At 31.2% G+C, this 19,916-nt stretch overlaps 4 protein-coding genes across 6 annotated transcripts; 3 read left to right on the forward strand and 1 right to left on the reverse strand.

Moving 5' to 3' along the window:
- The first annotated feature begins 715 nt into the window (after nt 1-715).
- On the forward strand, nt 716-4,384 carry LOC127242312 (uncharacterized). Its single transcript, XM_051261801.1, has 3 exons — nt 716-1,117; nt 2,516-2,753; nt 3,902-4,384. Exons 1-3 carry the CDS (start codon nt 845-847, stop codon nt 4,051-4,053), a joined length of 663 nt encoding a protein of 220 aa, XP_051117758.1. The 5' UTR covers nt 716-844; the 3' UTR covers nt 4,054-4,384.
- A 1,683-nt stretch (nt 4,385-6,067) lies between these two features.
- LOC127242070 (uncharacterized) lies at nt 6,068-6,556 on the reverse strand. Its single transcript, XM_051261401.1, has one exon. It carries the CDS (start codon nt 6,554-6,556, stop codon nt 6,068-6,070), a length of 489 nt encoding a protein of 162 aa, XP_051117358.1.
- Nucleotides 6,557-9,527: 2,971 nt separating this feature from the next.
- On the forward strand, nt 9,528-13,768 carry LOC127242201 (pre-mRNA splicing factor SR-like 1). Of its 3 annotated transcripts, XM_051261654.1 has the most exons (7): nt 9,571-9,669; nt 9,759-9,793; nt 10,243-10,557; nt 12,186-12,266; nt 12,587-12,658; nt 12,767-13,458; nt 13,535-13,768. In XM_051261654.1, the coding sequence occupies exons 3-7, from the start codon at nt 10,267-10,269 to the stop codon at nt 13,617-13,619; spliced, it is 1,221 nt and encodes a 406-aa protein (XP_051117611.1). In that variant the 5' UTR covers nt 9,571-9,669; nt 9,759-9,793; nt 10,243-10,266; the 3' UTR covers nt 13,620-13,768. The 3 variants fall into 3 exon arrangements, with proteins under 3 accessions (XP_051117612.1, XP_051117610.1, XP_051117611.1); XM_051261653.1 differs by lacking the exon at nt 9,759-9,793 and having other exon boundaries at nt 9,529-9,669; XM_051261655.1 differs by lacking the exons at nt 9,759-9,793; nt 13,535-13,768 and having other exon boundaries at nt 9,528-9,669; nt 12,587-12,663; nt 12,767-12,967.
- Nucleotides 13,769-17,008: 3,240 nt separating this feature from the next.
- LOC127242362 (benzyl alcohol O-benzoyltransferase-like) lies at nt 17,009-19,700 on the forward strand. The gene is made up of 2 exons (XM_051261874.1): nt 17,009-17,601; nt 18,607-19,700. The coding sequence occupies exons 1-2, from the start codon at nt 17,158-17,160 to the stop codon at nt 19,492-19,494; spliced, it is 1,332 nt and encodes a 443-aa protein (XP_051117831.1). The 5' UTR covers nt 17,009-17,157; the 3' UTR covers nt 19,495-19,700.
- Nucleotides 19,701-19,916: the final 216 nt, after the last annotated feature.

Here is a 19,916-nt window from a genome sequence, read left to right on the forward strand (position 1 = left end):
GGTTAAATATATAAAAAAATAAATATATTTGTAATTTTAGGGGTTTAGAAATTGAGATTCTAAAATTTATTCGCAATTTGAAGGTCAAATACTGTTAAATAAGGATCACTGAAGAAGTTAAACGCAAAATTTATAAAACCACGAGGGAATTTGAGCAGTTTTAGAAGTACGAAGGATTTAAAATTACATAAAAAAATATATAATATTAATATTTATTTATGTCACATTAAATAAATATTTTATTTCAAAATTTATTATTCAAAATTCAATTTCAAAATTAAAGCTTATACAAACGTATTCTAAAGTAAATCATAATTTTAAAATTTATTTATGGTGTTTTCAATTTTGGTTTAGAGCTTTGATTTTGAATATAAATAATTATTTGATTTAATATATATTAATATGATATTATAAATAATTAAATTTTTATATCATATATGTTTTACAAAATATTATTTAAATAAATAAAAAAAGAAGTTAAATCACGATTTCAAATCAATTTAAAATAACAACCAACCAAACCCGATTTACAAAGTCACCAAAATTATTCACAAGAAAAGTATAAGTACCAAAATTCATATTTATTAAACCCATGGGTTGAAGTGCAAAACTACGCGACAAACTCTGCCGACATAATATCCACCGTCCACGTGTCCCAAAGGAACGTGGCGGCATTACAGCTGTCCATCTTGCTCTGAGCTCGGCCATCGTTCTCCTCAAACTTCAATCAGCATACGGAATTCAATCAGCGTAGCCTATCAATGATTTGAAAATTCATCTTCGCAGCACAGACCAGAATCAAGCACAGTTAGTGTCTTCGCCGCGCCGGAGAAGTGCAAAATAAATGGCGGAGGAGGATGGTAAGAATCCGAACGGAGAGGTGGTCGTGGACGGCGGCGGGGACAGCGAGGACTTGACGCTCTGGACTATCTTCAACCGTTTTGTAGCTGCTGTGTTGTTCCCCGGTCCGGATTGGAACGATCCTCTCTTGACGAGGATCAGATCGACGATATCTGTGAATGTTCCTCTGCTTCGTGAGGCGTCGAAGAACACCGTCCGGCGTGTTATCGACTGGACTCGCCGCGGCAGTCCTTTCCGCGCTCTTTTCGTTGTCTGCGTAAGTTTAAATCTCACTGAATTCATGGTTTAGGGTTTTCGATTGCGTATTGCGTTTTTGGTCGACTGCTTTGTGATTTACTGTTGGTATGTTCGATAGATTTGAGTTTTTGTGCAGAACAGTAGGGATTTTTGCATATATGTAGGTAAGGGAACTGATTGGAAGTATCTTGAGTGAGATCATACACATTGAACATAGATGATTAAGATTATATATTTATATTGTTGGAACATATTAAAATTTGAACATGATTTTGATTTTAGTGTTCAATCACAATGAATTCATTAGGTTTTGCCTGTAATTTAGCTTGAAGAGTACCTTGATTCATGAATTGATTAATGTTCAATAAACCTATGGAGTCGATTGATTGTTGGAATCTCAAAGTTTTTGTTTGATGGTTAGGGCATAGAAATTGGCATCCTTTTACTTGTAGAAAAGTACTTAAAATTATGAAGTTTCTTTTATTCGTTGCAGTCTGGATGTAGATGATAAGATCTATAGTTCTATACAGATGGATCTTATTGATATCATAGGAAATCCTTGATTAACAATAAGATAAACAGCCCTACTGAGTTCCTGGAAATGATGAGGACTATGCAACTTAGGATAGAAGATGTTTTGACTGGAAAATTCAAATGTTTGGTTCTTGAATGAAAAGTCGATGTTCAAGCATGGATGATGGCCAGTGATTAATGATATAATTCGTCGGATTTGCAATGAAGCCCATGGTTGAGAGGGTAAATTACTAATAGACAAGCTGATTCTCAGTGCCTCTGTATTATGGATTTATGCAAGCATATTACTATCACAAAGATCGTTGTTTCGGTGCAAAATAATCCCGGTGATATATGAGTATGAATCTGCTTAAATTATGCTAATGGCAGTATATTATTATTGATTTTATAGTTATTGGTTGGCTTGAATCTCTTATTTCAGATATCTTGTTCTTGGCTAAATTTGTATCTTGTATGAGATTAGATGATATTATCAGTGACAGCCTCATAAGAAATCGTTTGGAAGTCCCCTGCTGCAAATTTAACTGATGAATGGGTGGAAATCGAAACCTGTACCATATTCAATTGTTTTTAATGGTTTTTTATTTGCCTCAGTAGATACGTGGGAATGGTGACAAGTGTCTGTTTGGTTATTGTTCTAACTTCAATCCTTGATTTGATTGTCGTAAAAGCACATTTTAAAGGGTGAATTGAGTATCTTATATATATATATATATATATTTGTTGTTCTGTACTTGTTTACTTCTATGCTGCATTATGCTCAACAAAATTCTGTTTCATTTATTCCTAGTTAAGAGGTATTTACGGATATGTGAATCTTAAAAATATGTATTATTTTGTAAGAGGAGTTGGGAAGTTCTCTCAGTGCATGTTGCTTGTGCAGGTTGGGTTGATTGGCCTTCTTGTCTTGACCGGGTTGTCGGTCTTCATGCTTTTCTTTATTGTCGCAACTTTCAACGCTATTGTCATTTCACTTCTCGTGTCTCTAGCAGCAGCAGGCGGATTCCTTGCCCTATTTTTCACCTTTGCTGCAGCCATATATATTGGAGCATTGTCCATTGCCGTTGTTGCGATTTCAACCGCGACAATCTCTGCAGCCTTTGCTGTCTTTATAGCCACTGGTAATTATAATTTCGTTTTATTGGATATATTATAGTCATTTGATCTAATGCAACTCTTCTTTTTTACTTTAGGGATTCATTTTATTAAACATAACCAAGCACTATAATTTCGGAAACAAAATAGTCTGAATTTTATCGAATTAAGAATCCTACCCTGAGCTTTTTGTGCAAGAATGAACTAATTCGAATGAGATTTAGGAAACATTTTGGCAACGTGTTTGGCTATTGCATAACTTATTCAACTTATGTCAAGATGTGCAACAATGAGATTTAGCATATGCTTTTGAATTTCATTTCATTGCTTATATATGCCTCGTACATTTCTTGGCTTTATGACCATAAGAACAAACTAATGTGCTTTTGAATTTCATTTTGTTATATATGCCTAATTTCTTGTCTATATTCTTCGAGTCACAATTAGCGAAACCCCATGACCATAAAGACAAACTAATGTGATAATCGGTAGAAATGCAACTAAGGGTGTTTTTACTTGTCGATTTTATTTGTTTATTTATTAATTAATTTTGATTTTAGTTTGAATAATGATTTGGATACGAGAACTCATTATGGTTTTACATTATGCACTTACATAGATTTACTCTATTTTTCTAATGTAGCCGCAATTTACTTCTCCTTAGTAATAAAAGAACTTTCATTATTCTTCGAAATAGTGTATCTTTATAGGAAATTCTCAATGTTGCCTAGTAAAAAAATTTACGAAATAACCAGAATCTTAGGGAGTGTTTGTTTGTGAGTTTAGATTTTTGAATAGTAAAAAGTTGAATTTGAATAGTTATTTAATGTGATATAAATAGACGTTGATGTGATATTTTGAATGTAAAATAATTTTTTAGTACAATATATTGTTTGATTGAGGGAAAAAAGAATCCAGCAGTCGAGGTCATGTTTATTTCAACAGTGAGGGAAAAAAGAATCCAATAGTAAAAATGTGTTGTAAAACCCACAAAAGAACACAACCTTATTGTTTATTTCAACAGTGAGAATCCAGGAGTCGAGGTCATGTTTATGTCGATCAAAAGACATCATAGTACATATGGATCGAAACCTCTTTCATAGTCCCCGAATTTCTGAATTCCTAGTTAAAGACATCATAGTGCATTAAAATTCATCTTATTTGCTCGAAACAGGTTGGATTGGATTCTTTTTCACGATGTGGCTAGCAGTGGCGAAAAGCATAGGCCTGGCCAAACGCACGTTCTCTGTAACGGGTTCTGCCGTGTCTGCTTACTCCACTGCTTGGCAAGCTCGGCACCAAAGCCCGGCTAAAAAATCCGACTGACTTATTAGGCTAGGGGCAATGTGGCGGGCGCTCGCTTGCTAGCTCGGGATTGTACTAATAATGAAATCTGCTACTGTAAGTATCGACTGAGCGTTGTGTGTGTATATATATATATATATCGATGATCCATATCGTTGTGTGTCGCCGCGCCGACCGGCCGGAGCTGTACAATGTGGTCGGGAGTTTAGGGGTTCAATGTTGACTAAGCCTGAGTTTGAGTTTGAATCGTGTACTGAATTTATTTTGAGTTTGCGGAGTGGTAGAAAATCTGCTCAAGTATTATGGTAATAATGCTCAGCAGTGCAAAATGGGAATTTGAGTTTGAGTTTTAGTTTAAATGGTAGTTTAGGTTTAAATAGATGGGTAGGATATATTTTTAATTAATTAAAAATAGTAAATAATTAATATGTGATGTGATATTTTGTAGAAGAAAAAATATACTCGTTCCGTTCCATTTTTGTTTAGCTGGGACGGAGGAGTACTATTATATATAATTATATGTTATTTGCAATAATATTGTGTTTTGTCTATTATAATTATTTATACATAAAGTATGAATGAAAAAAACCTCGTATAGTAATAATTTTCAATTGGGTGTTAGATTTGACTGATCAATATATATTATATATAATGTGAGTATTAGCGTGTATTTATAATATAATATATGTTATATTATAATTCAATATATTTTATATCATAATACAATATATATATTTAATATTTATATATTTGTTTTTTTTTTTTGTATTTGTTTTTTTAGTGTATTTATTTATTTATTTTTTTTTGTTATATAAAAGGAAAATACATGTATTTTCTTTTAAATGATTCTTGTAATAATGTGATTTATATATATTACGTCGTTTGTGATAGATTTGAATAATTGAATTCCATTCTGTACAATAATAACTTTTTTCCCCAAAATTATTAAATATTTAATATATAGTATAAAATATATTTTACTTAAAACATTACATTCAAATTTGATGTCTATTGCTTCCAGAAATTGCAAGGAATGTCTGTCTAAACAAGAGTTTCACCATGACAAAACCCCAAGATTTAATTTTTATTGTTCCCAGAAATTGCAAGGAATTAATGTGGCAGTTAATAATGACTTGTTTCTTGTAGGATGTTTTTTTTTTTTTTTAAATTCAAATTATTCTTTGAATTTGATTGTTCTAAATACACACTTTATGTAAAATTCAAGGAAGGAGTCTCTACAATTATATTTATGAACAACATTTTTAGTGTTTTTGTTGATTCTATCAAAGTATATATATATATATATATATACATAATATCCCCCAAAGATCAACCTTTTGACTAATTTAACTAATCCACCCTTTGTAGATTGTTCCTATCAATAATAAAATTAAATTTAATCTATTTGAACTACTACTAAGATAAAATAAATAAGTTAATTATATATATATATATATATGTATCACATGAAGTTAAAAGATCATATTCCAATTTTTAGATGCAATTAATTTGGGGATTATGTTTTTATATATGTGTAATTTATTTTTGAAGAAGATAAAATAAATATATATATATATATATAAATAACATTATTTTAATTTTGTGTCAAAGTATTTCAATATACTTCGTCAATTTGAACACAAGATCTCTTTACACACACCTTTGGAAAGTTGAATTCTTCCTTTCTTCCAAATGTCATAATAATACAGCAAAAGGAAAAGAATTCCAACATCATCGTCATGCACCCATAAAATAAAATAAAATAAAATAACGACTTAGTAAAACAAAATAAAACCCAATAATAATGAAACCCTAATTACTTAAAAGACCAAAGAAGAAAAATATAAACTAAATCACAAGCAGAAATGATCCATTTTCAATTAACTTCAATTGCTAATTCACACACATATATACATATATATATATATGTATATATATAATCTTCACTTTAGAATCAACAAAATCAATAGAATTAAATTAAAGTAATGTCTCCAAACCTTCCCAAAAATTTAAGAAAGTGAGAATAACAATTAAATTAATTTCTAACACTTCTTGAATGGATCAAACCCTTATTTTTCTTCTTCTTCACAAGTTTTGACCAAAACCCTAGTTTGGATTCTTGACTATTTTTTTTCTCGTCGTCGTCGTCGTTCTTGATTTTTCTTCTCCGCATGGACGCCACCGTCGATCGGCACTTGACGAGCAATTCCCGCGGCGCAATGCCCTTAAAAACCCTCGAAGAAGACGACGAAAAAGACATGCCCCATTCCCCGGGGGACGAGCACGAGGACGACGAATAGGAAATATACGAGGACGACGATAAGGATGAAGATGACGACGAGTAATAGCCCCTCGGGCCGGGCTTCGAGGACTTTCCGTTGGCTAATTTCTCAAGCCTCTCGGCGAGGCACACGGCGCAAACTCCCGAGGTTTGATTGTGGTAAGAATGTCGTTTGCAAGATCCTCCTATCTTCTTCGACGGTTTTTTCTTGTTCTTGATCGTCCTCGTCGTCATCATCGTCATCGTAGTCATCCAAGAATCCATTTTTTTAGAGGGTTTTTTTTTTTTTGAATTCTTGGTATGAATATATGTATCTATATATATATATATATAGGTATGTATGTATGAGTGCGTGTTTTTATTGCATGGGAAATTTAGTATGATGTTTCACGGGAGGTTCCTACAAAAATGGCTTTTTTGACCGTTGGGAGTGAGGGTTGTGTCTTATTGAAAAGTATGTGTCGAATTGACTGACTTAATTAATTAAAGGGTTGGATAGGTTGTATCTTTAAATTTCACACTCACATCCTTTTGATTTTAATTATTTAATTTAATTTTATATATATGGAAGAAAATTAAATTAATGGAAAGTGTTGGATTGGAGGTTTATTGATTGGCATATTGGAAAATAAAGAAAGAAATTTTATTGGAGCAATAAAATTGGAAATAGGGTTAATTAATATATGGAAAGAATTCCAAGTGAATCGAAACCCATGATTGTAGGGTGAGGGTGAGTTTTTTTACCAAAGTATCACCATTATTATTTGATTAATAAGATTGTCTTTTTTTTTTCTTTTCTTTTTTTTTTTTTTTTTGGATAAACTTGATTAGTCATATATATATATATATTTTTTTTATCACATACACAAATAGATATAAAATATTAATAGTAAAAAATTTACTTACAAAACATAAACATATATAATAAAAACACATTAATTACAAATTAAACAAATCCATGACTAAGATTTGTTCACTCTAAGTTTGATTTCAATAATAAAAAATAAAAAATACGACACTATATTTGTTCCACTACTATTATTTGTTACAATTTTTCCTTTTTTTTTTTTTTTATTAATATAATACCTGCAAACTATACAGTAAAAAACAAATCATTCATTTGAGCACCATTCTTTTAATATATATATATATATATATCTATATGTGTATATATATATATATTTAAATAGTAGTTTAGACATAGTGCTACATAAAAATAAATAATGGGTGGGTTTGCACTGACAATTTTACTTCAAATTCACTATTCATTTGATTTTATATCTTTTTAATAAAAAATATATTTTTAATTTTTATATTATACTAAAAATTAATTTTAAATTCAAAACATCACGTCAATACATATTTATATCACATCATACAATTAATTCTAATTCAAATTTTTTGCTCCCTCCGTCCAATGTAATATGGGTGTATTACTGTAGACACAGAATTTAGATAAAGTATAATTAGTGAGTAATTAAGAAGTGTATTACTAAAAATAATTATTATTTAGTAAAAATAATTATAGATTAAGATTAAAATAAGTAAATAGTTTAATTAAAATTAAAAAAATTATAAAATTTAAAATTTAAAATGCGATTAAGATGCATAATTATATTTTCAAAAATAGAAAGAACAAATTATATGGGACGGACGACAATAAAAAATAGAAACATATTATATGAGACGAACGAAGTATTATTCAAATTCAAACTCCCAAACAAACACACCCAATATGTATGGATTTTATAGTAATGAAATTATAAGTTTAATTTCTTTAAGAAAAAATAAAAATTCATTTATTTTAAATATATATCTTTTATTATTATTATTATTATTATTATTATTATTATTATTATTAACTGTTGTATGACTATGTCAGTGCAATTAACTTTTAGAAAACCAAAATTTAAATAGCAGACTACATTCAAAGAGGATTGGAGTCTTTTGCAAGTTATAGTGACCTCTAGTCAAATAATAATAATAATAATAATTTTATTAAGAGTGTATTATTTTTTCTCCATATTAATTTTAAGCTTTGTTCTTTTCAAATTTAAATATAGAGTGTAATTTTATAGTTACCAATTTGTATTCCTCACATATTTGAAGAATAATAATATTATATTCATAATTTATGAATAATAATATTATATTGATAGTTTGATTAAAAAATATAAATAAAAGATTTTTTTTTGTTTTTGTTTTTATGAGTTATTAGTGTAAAAAATAGTAATATTTGTATAATAATAATAAAAAAATAAGAATAATTTTATGGTGATATGAACACTTATGAAAAATAAGATTATCGTTTTGAAACAGACAAAATTAAAATATAAGCCTATTATATTAGCACAGGGAGAATATTATTTAAATTAAAATCCAAAGAAAAAAAAATCAAAACCAAATATCAGCCCTAACAAACCTTACAAGTTTGGTATTTGGTTGATTATAAGCCGAAAGTAGTTATTGGGGGTTGATTAATGAGATACTGGTTATAAAGTAGTACTTCCTTCATACCATATCTATATATTCATTTGCTTTTTACACGAAATTTTAAAAATATTAGTATTATATTGAGATAAAATAGAAATAAAGATAAAAAAAATTAAATTAACTCAATTAGTATTGTATGATATAAAGGTAATGACATTTGCGTAATATATTATAAATTAAAATGATATTTATAATGTTAGGTAGACAATAAAATTAAAAAAAAAAAAAAAGAAAAAATGAAATGAATACTATATTTGTTATGCAAAATAATTTAATTATATAAAATATAAGAAAATTGTTAATATGAAATGATGTATGTTCATTTTTTTTTTTAAAAGCACATCCTTTATAACTTAATATATTTATATTATAAATGTTTTATAAATTATATATATTAAAATATACTTATTAAATATAATGATTTTATAAAAATAAAATTTTACTACATAATACCAATAAATAAATATATATATTTACACATGATTAATATATTAAAATAAATAAAAATTATAAAAAATTACTTTAAAAAATAATAAAATAATTGTAATGAAATTGAAACCACATTTAAAATTATAATCCAATTCTAGCACCGCTACCTAAAGTCGGCGAGATATTGGAATTGAATCCAGATAAATCCTCACCGTTGATAGCGAAGAGTCTATAAATCAATGGTGGAGATGCATTCAATAAGCAGGTCCAGGACCTCCAAACGATCCCCCGTAAATGGGTGAACGCGGAGGGCTATGGGTTCTTATTTTATTGACCAACCTCACAGAGTTTCTGCATTTCTTCCTTCCTAGGGTTCGCAATAAAGCTCGCTGTCGAGACTCCACGGATTCGCTCCACAATTCCATCAATTCGTGGTAAGTACAAGGTTCAAACTTCACACTTTTAGCCCCCGATTGTTGGTGGAACTGCTGTACGATTTCACCTCTTTTTCCCGTTGTTGAAGCTGTCGTAATTGCGTCCGAGCTATGTCAAATTAAGGTAGCCTGCACTTGAAATGAAGACATTTCTGGGGGGATTGGGTTTAATCTTGCGTTACTAGGGTTCAGTTGTTGTTTTGTTACTGTATTTTATTCGATTCTAGAATCAATTACGAGAAATTTTCATTTCGGTGGATATTTCTGAGAACGTGAATGCGATTATGTGAAGTTTCAGTACTTAAATGGCAGAGTATTGGATTGATTGAAATACAGTTTATCAAAGGTTTAAAGCAGCGGCAAATTTATATCTGTTTTACAATTTATGTTGTGGATGTGTAATGCTCTAAATTTGAGTATGTGAAATTGAAGTAAAAAGCTGTGTAGATTATTTTTGTTTCATATCTTGAATGTTTGGATTTCGACTTCATTGCTTCTTCGGTGCCTTGAGTGGAATTGTGTTAATGGTGGATCAGTTGGTGCTTTTTGTAAAGATTGTATATGATATGATAGGTTTCAGGCTGTGGATGATCGACAATGGCAGAGATAAAGGCATCTGGGAGACCGATTGATCAGTTATTAGAGAAGGTCCTTTGCATGAATATACTTTCTTCTGATTACTTTCGAGATCTTTTGAGATTGAAAACTTACCATGAAGTGATTGATGAGATTTATGTTACTGTCACTCATGTTGAGCCATGGATGACCGGAAACTGCCGCGGCCCATCGACTGCATTCTGCCTCCTCTACAAGTTCTTCATTATGAAACTCACTGTCAAGCAGATGCATGGCCTGTTGAAGCACCCCGATTCTCCTTACATAAGAGCTGTAAGTACAGTTTTGGCGTGATTCGTTTTCCTTTACATTTTTGGTTTATTTTGGTAAATGTATGTCACCACAAGATCCGACTTAGCTTAACCAGTAGGTTCATATGTCACCACAAGATCCGACTTTGCTTAACCAGTAGGTTCATAAACTTATACTAGGCGTACAACGTACAAAAAAATAAAATGCAATATTAACTGCGAGGTTGGCGAACCTAAGCGATACTTATAACCAAGATGTTATTGTCATATTCATTGGACAAGAAAACTTAAGAGTGTGTTTACTTGTGAGGTTTTGGTTTTGAGTTTTGATTTTGAATAGTAAAATTTTGAATTGATATAGTGGTTTGATGTGATATAAATATGTATTGATGTGATGTTTCGAATGTAAAATTAGATTTTAGTATAATAAAATAAATAAAAATTGGATGTTTGATTTTATGTTTTTGGAAGAAAAAGAAAGTTGAAATAGTAAAATCAGACGGAAAATCTTACAAGTAAACAGAGCCTAAGAAATAATAGCGTTTTAATATAAAAATGTATGCATAAAAAGTAAAGTGAGAGTATCATGAAAAAAATTTTAAATAGCTAATAAAAAGGTAGAGGGGTAATTAGAAAGAAAATTGATTATTATTTATTAAAGTAGGGATAATAAAATTGTGGGTGGATAAATTCTTTAATTATAAATGGATTATGCATAAGTTTAGCTGATAATCGAAAGAGAAAAATTGACATAATCATCTTTGATGGAGGGAGTATATCATAAAATTTTGACGTTCATTTAGAATCTGAGACTGAACGTATGCTGTGCAAAGACATTTTGAGTTAAACTTTGATATTAGCACACACCATGCAGTTCTGTGCTTTATATTGGGAGTAGCCACTCGAAACTACAATATTTACGATGTGTAGAAATTAGGGCCAAAAAGAAGCTAGAGAAATGGCAGCTCATCTTTTTAATATTACATGAAATCTGTTTTGCGTGAGGTTGTTGTAGATCTATGGGCTTTGATTATCTTACAAATAAGGTCCGAGGATTTGCATTCCATTGCTGTCATTTTACAATTATCTACGTTCCCAGTGTGCCTGCAGCTGCAACCAGTGATATTTCAAATATGGAGTAATTAAGTTGGACAGACTAGTGATATTTCGCAAGCATCTAAAAGACGCGTAATTACAAATTGAGAAGTATTACAAGCTACCTCACTATCATTTGAAAGAATCTACGACTAATGAATAGAAAGCGTATAATTGTACTTTGGCGCAAAGCTTTTGTTACTTTTTTGGAAGCTTTCTTGATAGATTTAATTTGGTTGCTGAGAATGCTCATATCGAAAAGTCGTGCCACCGTCTTTCTTTTACTAGTTATATTAAAATGTTTTTCCTCAGCAGTTTTGTTTTGTTTTTGTTTCGGGTTTGGTGGGGCTATTTACTAGCATTTTGTTTGAATGAACTTAGTTAACTTATTATGCCACCATACTTCAGTTTTATTCGTTTTTTTTTTTTTCCTTTCATTTTTTTTAACCCGACACACACTCACATGAACACGCACCACCCAGAATCGAACTCGGTTTATAGCTCTCAAGTGGGAACGATTGGGTTTAACTAACACTCTAATTTGCTATTTTTCAGATTGGGTTTCTTTATTTAAGGTATGTTGTGGATCCAAAGACACTATGGAGTTGGTATGAACCATACTTGAAAGATGATGAGGTAAGGAACGATTGACGTTTCCCTGTTCCTTATTTTCCCAAAGATTTATTCAGTTTCGTTATCTATAGCTGAAGATGTCCAATAACAATTGTTACAGGAAATTAGCAATGGCATGAGAAGTTGGTTTTTTTCTCTAATTTGATTGCCATACCTTGCTATTTTTTAATCTTTCGGAACTTTTTATTCTCTCCTAGCCATATCCTTTCCGATCTTAATTGTAGGATTATTGGTTACATATTGGTGACTAACATTAAATTTTCTTTGTCTGATGTTATTGTCGACGAATCTAATGTTTATCAGCGTTTTTTATTCCATTCCAGGAGTTCTCTCCCGGTTCCAGCGGCCGGATGACTACAATGGGTGTGTACATACGCGACTTGCTTCTCGGACAGGTAAGGTACCGTACAATGATTTTTTTTGGGTCGACGTTCATAAAATTCCATCCATTTCGTCTGCACGAGTCCTTCAATCAATTTTCACAACTATGTTTCTGCCTGCAGTATTACTTCGACACACTTCTGCCCCGAATCCCCGTCCCCGTCCTGCGACACATCGTATCCAACCTCGAAAACATGAAATTGCCGACGAAACCCTGTGGAGTTATCGGAGAGAACAGCCGTGCATCTGACGACACCGCAAGGAGGCCGCCTTCCGTCAAAGCTTCCCTTTCCGTCTCGTTCGGACAACGCGCTCCTCATCGTGCATCAACTCGAGATTCGTCCCCAGTCCGTCGCACCTCCACGCCGATTTACGATAGAGATGATACTTCGAGAAGGTCCCCCGGTCGCCGCCGCAGCCAGAGCCGTGATTTATCCGATCGAGAATATTCGGACCGGGACCGAGGCAGGGAGAGAGACTGGGATCGCGAGGACAGGTATCATCGAGACAAAGACCCGGATCGGAATCGGGATCGAGACCATCGATTCGACTACGACAGAAAATCCCGAGATAGAGACAGCTACCGGAGCAGGAGTCGGAGCCAGAGTCGAAGCTTTCACGATCGAACTGGGCACGATAGAATTTGTTCGAGCCCTACTCGTGAAAAGACGTCTACGCCGAGCAATCTTGCGAAGCTCAAGGATCTTTACGGAGACTTGAGCGATGATCGGAGGGAGGATTCCGGAAACGGCGAAGATTTTAGCCGGCGGAGCGGCACCGAAGAAGTGATCTGGCTCGGCGGCTCTTCGTGGAGGTAAGCATCGGGTATTTCTTTCGTTACTTTGCGCTCTTTTATGATCAGTGAAAATCTACGTATCGATTGACGGCAGCTGTGGCGGCGGCGATATCGCCGGCGACTTGTCGGAAATTTGGGCTCTATCCTCGCGACATGGTGTGTACCTTAATGACCTTTAGCTTCAGTGTATACATAGTTTACAAAGGCTTGCAGGTTTATGTTATTTTCACTTACATAACTAATAGTAATATGGATAATATGATTGATTGTAATAAGATGTTTTAAATAAAAATTTGATTTTGAATATACAATATCTTAGAAAAGTAAATGTTTTAATTTAATATTTTTAGTGGAAAACTTTTGAAGCATGAAAAATATCGTAAAATATCTAGTACAAATGTCTTGGGCGTTGAATTTTGATGTTTGAACAAATATAAATATATATATATTTTTTTAATGACGTGGGAATTCTCAGCCGCCCGTTGAACCTATGATTTCAAGGTCACAAGTTCAATTCCTATACCATCAGGATATTCCTTACAGCATTAAATATAAATATGTTTTGATCCGGCTCTAAGTTGTCGAAGAATAGTGGCGTTTGAGTCCTTTGAATTGATAATTTATTTTTTTAAAAAAATTATGTACTTCATTTTAAAAAAATGTATTTAAAATTTTTGGTTACGGATACTAGTTAGAACAGATCGAAGAACGTATTTCATTTGTCCACTTCGGACTTAACCATTTGCTTTTTTATAAGATTCTAAAATATTACTCCCTCAGTCCCACATACCATGTCTGCTACACCCTGCACAGTATTTACGGTATTTTAGAATTTGTGTAATTAGTAGATAATTAAGAATGTACTAGTGAAAATAATTATTCTATAATATAAATAATAATAAAATAAAATTAAAATAACTAATTAGTTTAATTAAAATTTAAAAAAATAAAATTAAAATAACTAATTAGTTTAATTAAAATTTAAAAAAATAAAATTAAAAAGTTTAAAATGAGATTAAAGTGTGTAATCATTTTTAAAAAAAAGAAAGTGACATGATATGTGAGACGGACAGAAACGGCAACGTGGACATAGTATGTGGGACGGAGGGAGTATTATTTTATTGTTAAAAATAGATAAAAATATATTTTTATCTTTAAATTAATTTATTTTTTAATGATATTTTTGTAATATAATGTATAATGTAAATATTTTTTTTAAATGAAAGTTGCAATTGCAAAAAAAAAAAGAAGTTAAATACAGAGTTGATATACTAAAAGTAGAATTACATTGAAAAAGAAATACACCCTCCGTCGAGATGTGACATTTGTTTTTGCACATAAAATTTTAAATATTAGTATTATATTGGAATGTAATAAAAAAAAAACAAAAATACCCCTTTTAGTATGGTCTAATATAAAAGTAATAATATTTGTGTAATATATTGTAAGTTGAAAGAATATTTATTATGTTTAGGTAGGTGGTACAATTACTAAATTAAAAAATGATAACCTTATTTTGAGACGAATAAAAATAAAAAATGGTAACCTTTCACTAGGAAAAAGTATATTGAAAGTGGACGGAGATATATTATTTTTATACCTTTTATAAAAGTAGAATTGAATATTTTTATAAGTTTAATACTCTTCATATTCCACATTATTTGTCAATTATTTCTATTTCTATTGTTCAATATATATAAAAAAAATTAATTATACTATTTACTAATCTTAATCTAGAGTCATTTTTATTATATCATAAAATATTTTTAGTAATATATTTTTAATTATTTACTAATTATATAATACATAAATGTCCCAATTAAAGTAGACAAATTAGCTGAGGGAAAAGAGTAATATTTGTTTTTCTCAACTCAAAATATTATTTTTACATTTTCCTCTGTCAACTCAAAGTATTAAATATCTATTTCATAATATAATACCAATATTTTATATACAAATACTAAAATACTACTCCATCCGTCAAGAAATTTAGCCCGTTTCCTTTGTGTCGAAAATTTTGGGGAAAATAATGAAATTGTCTTATTGATCATTAGAATAAGAGACCTATATATATAGGCAATACAAAACACACTCGATAAACTCAAATCTAAGTAATCTAATATATAGATGAAACCATATCTAAATATAAATCTACTAAATCTAAAACTGAATATCTAAAATATTTGAACACTTTATATTTTTACAAAAAAGTGAGATTAAATTTCCTCGACGGGGGAGTATTATATTTTATACAAATTATACTTCTTTTGGATTAAGTAAGACAGAGAATATATATTTTTTGAATATATATGATATACATATATATTTACTAACTTAACTAATGTATTTAACATTACAAATATATTTCTAATTTATAATATATTACATAAATGATATTTATATCTTACCATACTAATAAAATTATTATTATTATTTTTACCTATAAATAAAATTTCAAAATTAACAACGAAGCCAGACTAACTAATTGCCTTTTCAGCGGCGGTGTGTTTGTTTGGGGCTTTGGATTTTGAGTTGAGATTTGAATAGTAAAAATTTTGAATTTGAATAATTGTACGATGTAATATAAATAGGTGTTGATGTGATGTTTTGAATGTAAAATTAATTTTAATTTAATATAAAAAATAAAAAATAAGTGTTTAATTTAATATTTTGAGTGAAAAAAATGAGATAAATAATGGATTTAAAATCCAATGCACCAAACAAACACACAAATGTATTCAACATTCGACATTAGTTATTGGATGTACTCACTTATTATATTCTCTACCGTCCATTTGAATATTTCTTTTTACAATTTTAGAGATTAAAAAATAATAATAGTATTTTATTAAATAACGATTTCATTATTTTGGTCATTTCAATTCAAATGTATCTATTCTTTCTAGTAAAGTATTTTTTATTTTAATAAAAAAATATATATACACTTTACACAATATTACAAATCATATTATTAAAAATTAAATAAATCTAAATACAATTATCTTCTTATGCTTCTAATAGTTCTATTACATTTAAATACTAATATATTAATAATCACATTCAAAAAATAAATTAATTAATACATATGACTTAGGGGTTTTTTCTTTAACCTAAAATTTTAATTTTTACTATTTAAATTTTGTATTTTTTAAAAAAATATATATTATTTTTTTACAAAATATCATATCATATATTATTTTAATATAAAATTCAAATCAAAATTTTGCAAACTATTCAGGAGAAACATACCTTAACATCCAACGGCGAAAGTATTATTTTAATATAAAAAATAAAAAAATATTTATTATTTATTAAAATAAAATAATAAAATTATTTGTCATAAATCTTACGAGTCCCAAAGGCCCATCTATGTAATATTTAACATAGCTCAAGCCCGGCCCGCAATCCAATTTTGTCGTTTAGTTGAATTTATATAAGGTGGATGGGATTGTCTTGTGCGATACAAACTCTTATCTAACTATTTTAGGTCGGTTTCCTTTTGTTTTAATTTTTTATTTTTTATTATTTGGACTATTGAAAAAAATACATATATTTTTTTTTCTTAAAGAAACATTCTATCAAACAATTAAAAGAATTTATTTTTTTCTAAGCAATGAAATAATTAAAAGAAAGACCATAGATATATATATATGTATTACCGTAATTAAATTATTAAATTTCATTTTTGTCGAAGCATTCGGCAATAATTCACAGAAAATGGTGTCCGCCGGAACCCTAACCTTCAAAGTGAATCGCCGCTCGCCGGAGCTGATCCCGCCGGCGAAGCCGACGCCGCACGAGCTGAAGCCCCTTTCGGACATCGACGACCAGCAGGGGCTCCGTTTCCAGATTCGGACGATCCAATTCTACCGCCGTAGCGCCGCCATGGCCGGCCGAGACCCCGTCGCCGTAATCCGGCGAGCCCTGGCGACGGCGCTGGTGTTCTACTACCCATTCGCCGGCCGGCTGAGGGAGGGCGCCGCCAGGAAGCTGGTGGTGGAGTGCACCGGCGAGGGGGTTTTGTTCATCGAGGCCGATGCTGACGTGGAGCTCCGGCAATTCGGCGCCTCCGTACAGCCGCCGTTCCCTTGCCTGGAGGAGCTGCTGCACGACGTCGCCGGCTCCGACGGAATCATTGGCTGCCCTTTATTGCTTATTCAGGTATTATTATTTTTGTATTTTTATTATTATCTATATACTTATTTATTTAAATTAATTTTTATAAAATCTATAATAGTTAGGCATCGATGATAAAGTTCATGAGCACGCTCTCAATCTTTGATTAAAAAAATATTATAATTTATTTAATTATTCTTAATTAATCAAATGCTGTAATTAATTGTGTAGGTGCTGAACTGAATTTCTACCAAAGCTCTATAAAGTTAAGAGTGTTTTTTTTTATTATTATTTGATTTGATAATTTTGATTTGAATTTAATATTAAAATAATTTATAATTATCATATTATTTTGAAAAAAATAGAAAGTTCAATGAATAAAATTTTGGGGTGTCGGTGTCAAATAAACACACTCCATCCATTGAAATGTATGATCAACCCTACCTTTTTTGTTTTATAGTTTAAAGGAATAATAATAATAAAACTAATGCTATATTCATTTACTCATAAAGTATATATATATTTATTTATTTTTTAAATTGTTCAATTAAAATGTAATTATTTTAAAATATTATATTTTTTTATATAAATATTTTTAATTTACTGTAACATAATAAAAATAAAAATAAAGTTAATTTTACTCTACTTTTAACTATTATTTTAAAAAAAAAGAAAGTAGAAAAAATAAAATTATTATTTTAAGACGGTGAAAATATTATTATACTTGTTCTATATAATTTGTCAATTTTTTTTTAATTTAATTATACATTTTAATAATATTTTAATATTTATAATTTATAATTATTTTTATTTTAATTAAATTATTTTATCATATTAATTTCAATTAATAATTATTTTTATTATAATTATTAATTAAAAAAATATTAATAAAAATAATTATAATAACAAAAATTTTAAAATAACTAACTTAATATAATTAAAATTTAAAAAATTATAAAATTTGATTACGGAGTATTTCTAATATAATTAGAAAATAGGTGAGTAATAACCAACTAAAGTGAGTAATAACACTGTCCGTACTTACAATAGGTGACGCGCCTCAAGTGCGGCGGCTTCATCTTCGCTCTCCGGCTTAACCACACCATGAGCGACGCCGCCGGACTCGCCCAATTCATGGCCGCCGTCGCCGACATCAGCCGCGGCGCCGACGCGCCGTCCATTCTGCCGGTGTGGCAAAGACACCTCCTGAATGCACGCAACCCCCCTTGCGTGTCACACGCTCACCGCGCTTACGACCACGCGCCGCCGCGAACTACAACAATTCCCGCCGAAAACATGGTCCACCGCTCCTTCTTCTTCGGCGCTGCCGAAATCTCCGCCCTCCGCCGCCGCCTCCCTCCGCGCCTCCACAATTCCTCCACCTTCGCCATCCTCGCCGCCTGCTTATGGCGGTGTCGCACCACCGCCATCTCGCCGGCCGCCGGCGACGAGGTCAGACTCCTCTGCATCGTTAACGCCCGGCGGCGGTTCAATCCGCCACTGCCAGCCGGTTACTACGGCAACGCCATCGCCTATCCGGTGGCGACCGCCGCCGCCGGAAAGTTGTCGGAAAATCCTTTTCAGTACGCGGTGGATCTCGTCCGGAGGACCACCGCCGCCGTGACGGAGGAGTACATGAAATCGTTACCCGATTTTATGGTGATGAACCGGCGGCCGGGTTTCATGATGGACCGGAGTTATTTGATTTCCGATTTGAGGGCCGCAGGATTCCGGGAAGTGGATTTTGGGTGGGGCAAACCGGAGTACGGCGGTCCGGCGAGGGGCTGCACCGCCACGAGCACCTATTTTCTGCCATTTACGAACGAAGGAGGCGAGAACGGGATTTTGGTTCCGGTCTGCTTAGGTGTGAACGCCATGGAAGTGTTCGCGGAGGAGCTTCAGAAGCTGCTGAGAAATACTGTCAGTTCATCTCTGTGAAGTGAAATTGCATCATAGGCTTGTACGTTTGTCTTTATATGGTGTGCTTTTGGAAACGCATCAGAAGGTTGTACATTCTCCTTCATGATTTGTACGTTTGAAAACTTGTGTGAAGGTGGTAATGGGCTTTTAAATTAGGCCGGCCTGTAATAAAATTCATTTTGATATGAAAATGTATAAGGAAAAAAATTGTGGGTGTGTTTGTTCGTGGATTTGGATTTTTAAGTTTGAATTTTTTAATAATAAAAATTTAAATTTAAATAATTGTTTGATTTGATATAAAAAAAGATATATGTGATGTTTTGAATATCAAATAGATTTGTATTATAATATAAAAAAAAGTAATTACATATTTTATTTAATATTTTTGAAATAAAAAATGAATATTAAAAAAAACACAACCTGCATTTTTTATTAAAATT

The sequence above is a fragment of the Andrographis paniculata genome, unplaced genomic scaffold (genome assembly GCF_009805555.1).
Source record: "Andrographis paniculata isolate CXL003 unplaced genomic scaffold, ASM980555v1 Contig86END, whole genome shotgun sequence".
Classification (NCBI taxonomy): domain Eukaryota; kingdom Viridiplantae; phylum Streptophyta; class Magnoliopsida; order Lamiales; family Acanthaceae; genus Andrographis; species Andrographis paniculata.

Coding starts and splice junctions, on each gene's coding strand:
- LOC127242070 (XM_051261401.1), bottom strand. CDS start 6,556: ATGACGATGATGACGACGAGGACGATCAAGAACAAGAAAAAACCGTCG.
- LOC127242362 (XM_051261874.1), top strand. CDS start 17,158: ATGGTGTCCGCCGGAACCCTAACCTTCAAAGTGAATCGCCGCTCGCCG. Junction 17,602..18,606: donor GCCCTTTATTGCTTATTCAG/GTATTATTATTT, acceptor TACTTACAATAG/GTGACGCGCCTCAAGTGCGG.
- LOC127242201 (XM_051261653.1), top strand. CDS start 10,267: ATGGCAGAGATAAAGGCATCTGGGAGACCGATTGATCAGTTATTAGAG. Junction 12,659..12,766: donor GCGACTTGCTTCTCGGACAG/GTAAGGTACCGT, acceptor TTCTGCCTGCAG/TATTACTTCGACACACTTCT. Junction 13,459..13,534: donor CTCGGCGGCTCTTCGTGGAG/GTAAGCATCGGG, acceptor GATTGACGGCAG/CTGTGGCGGCGGCGATATCG.
- LOC127242312 (XM_051261801.1), top strand. CDS start 845: ATGGCGGAGGAGGATGGTAAGAATCCGAACGGAGAGGTGGTCGTGGAC. Junction 1,118..2,515: donor GCGCTCTTTTCGTTGTCTGC/GTAAGTTTAAAT, acceptor TTGCTTGTGCAG/GTTGGGTTGATTGGCCTTCT. Junction 2,754..3,901: donor TGCTGTCTTTATAGCCACTG/GTAATTATAATT, acceptor TGCTCGAAACAG/GTTGGATTGGATTCTTTTTC.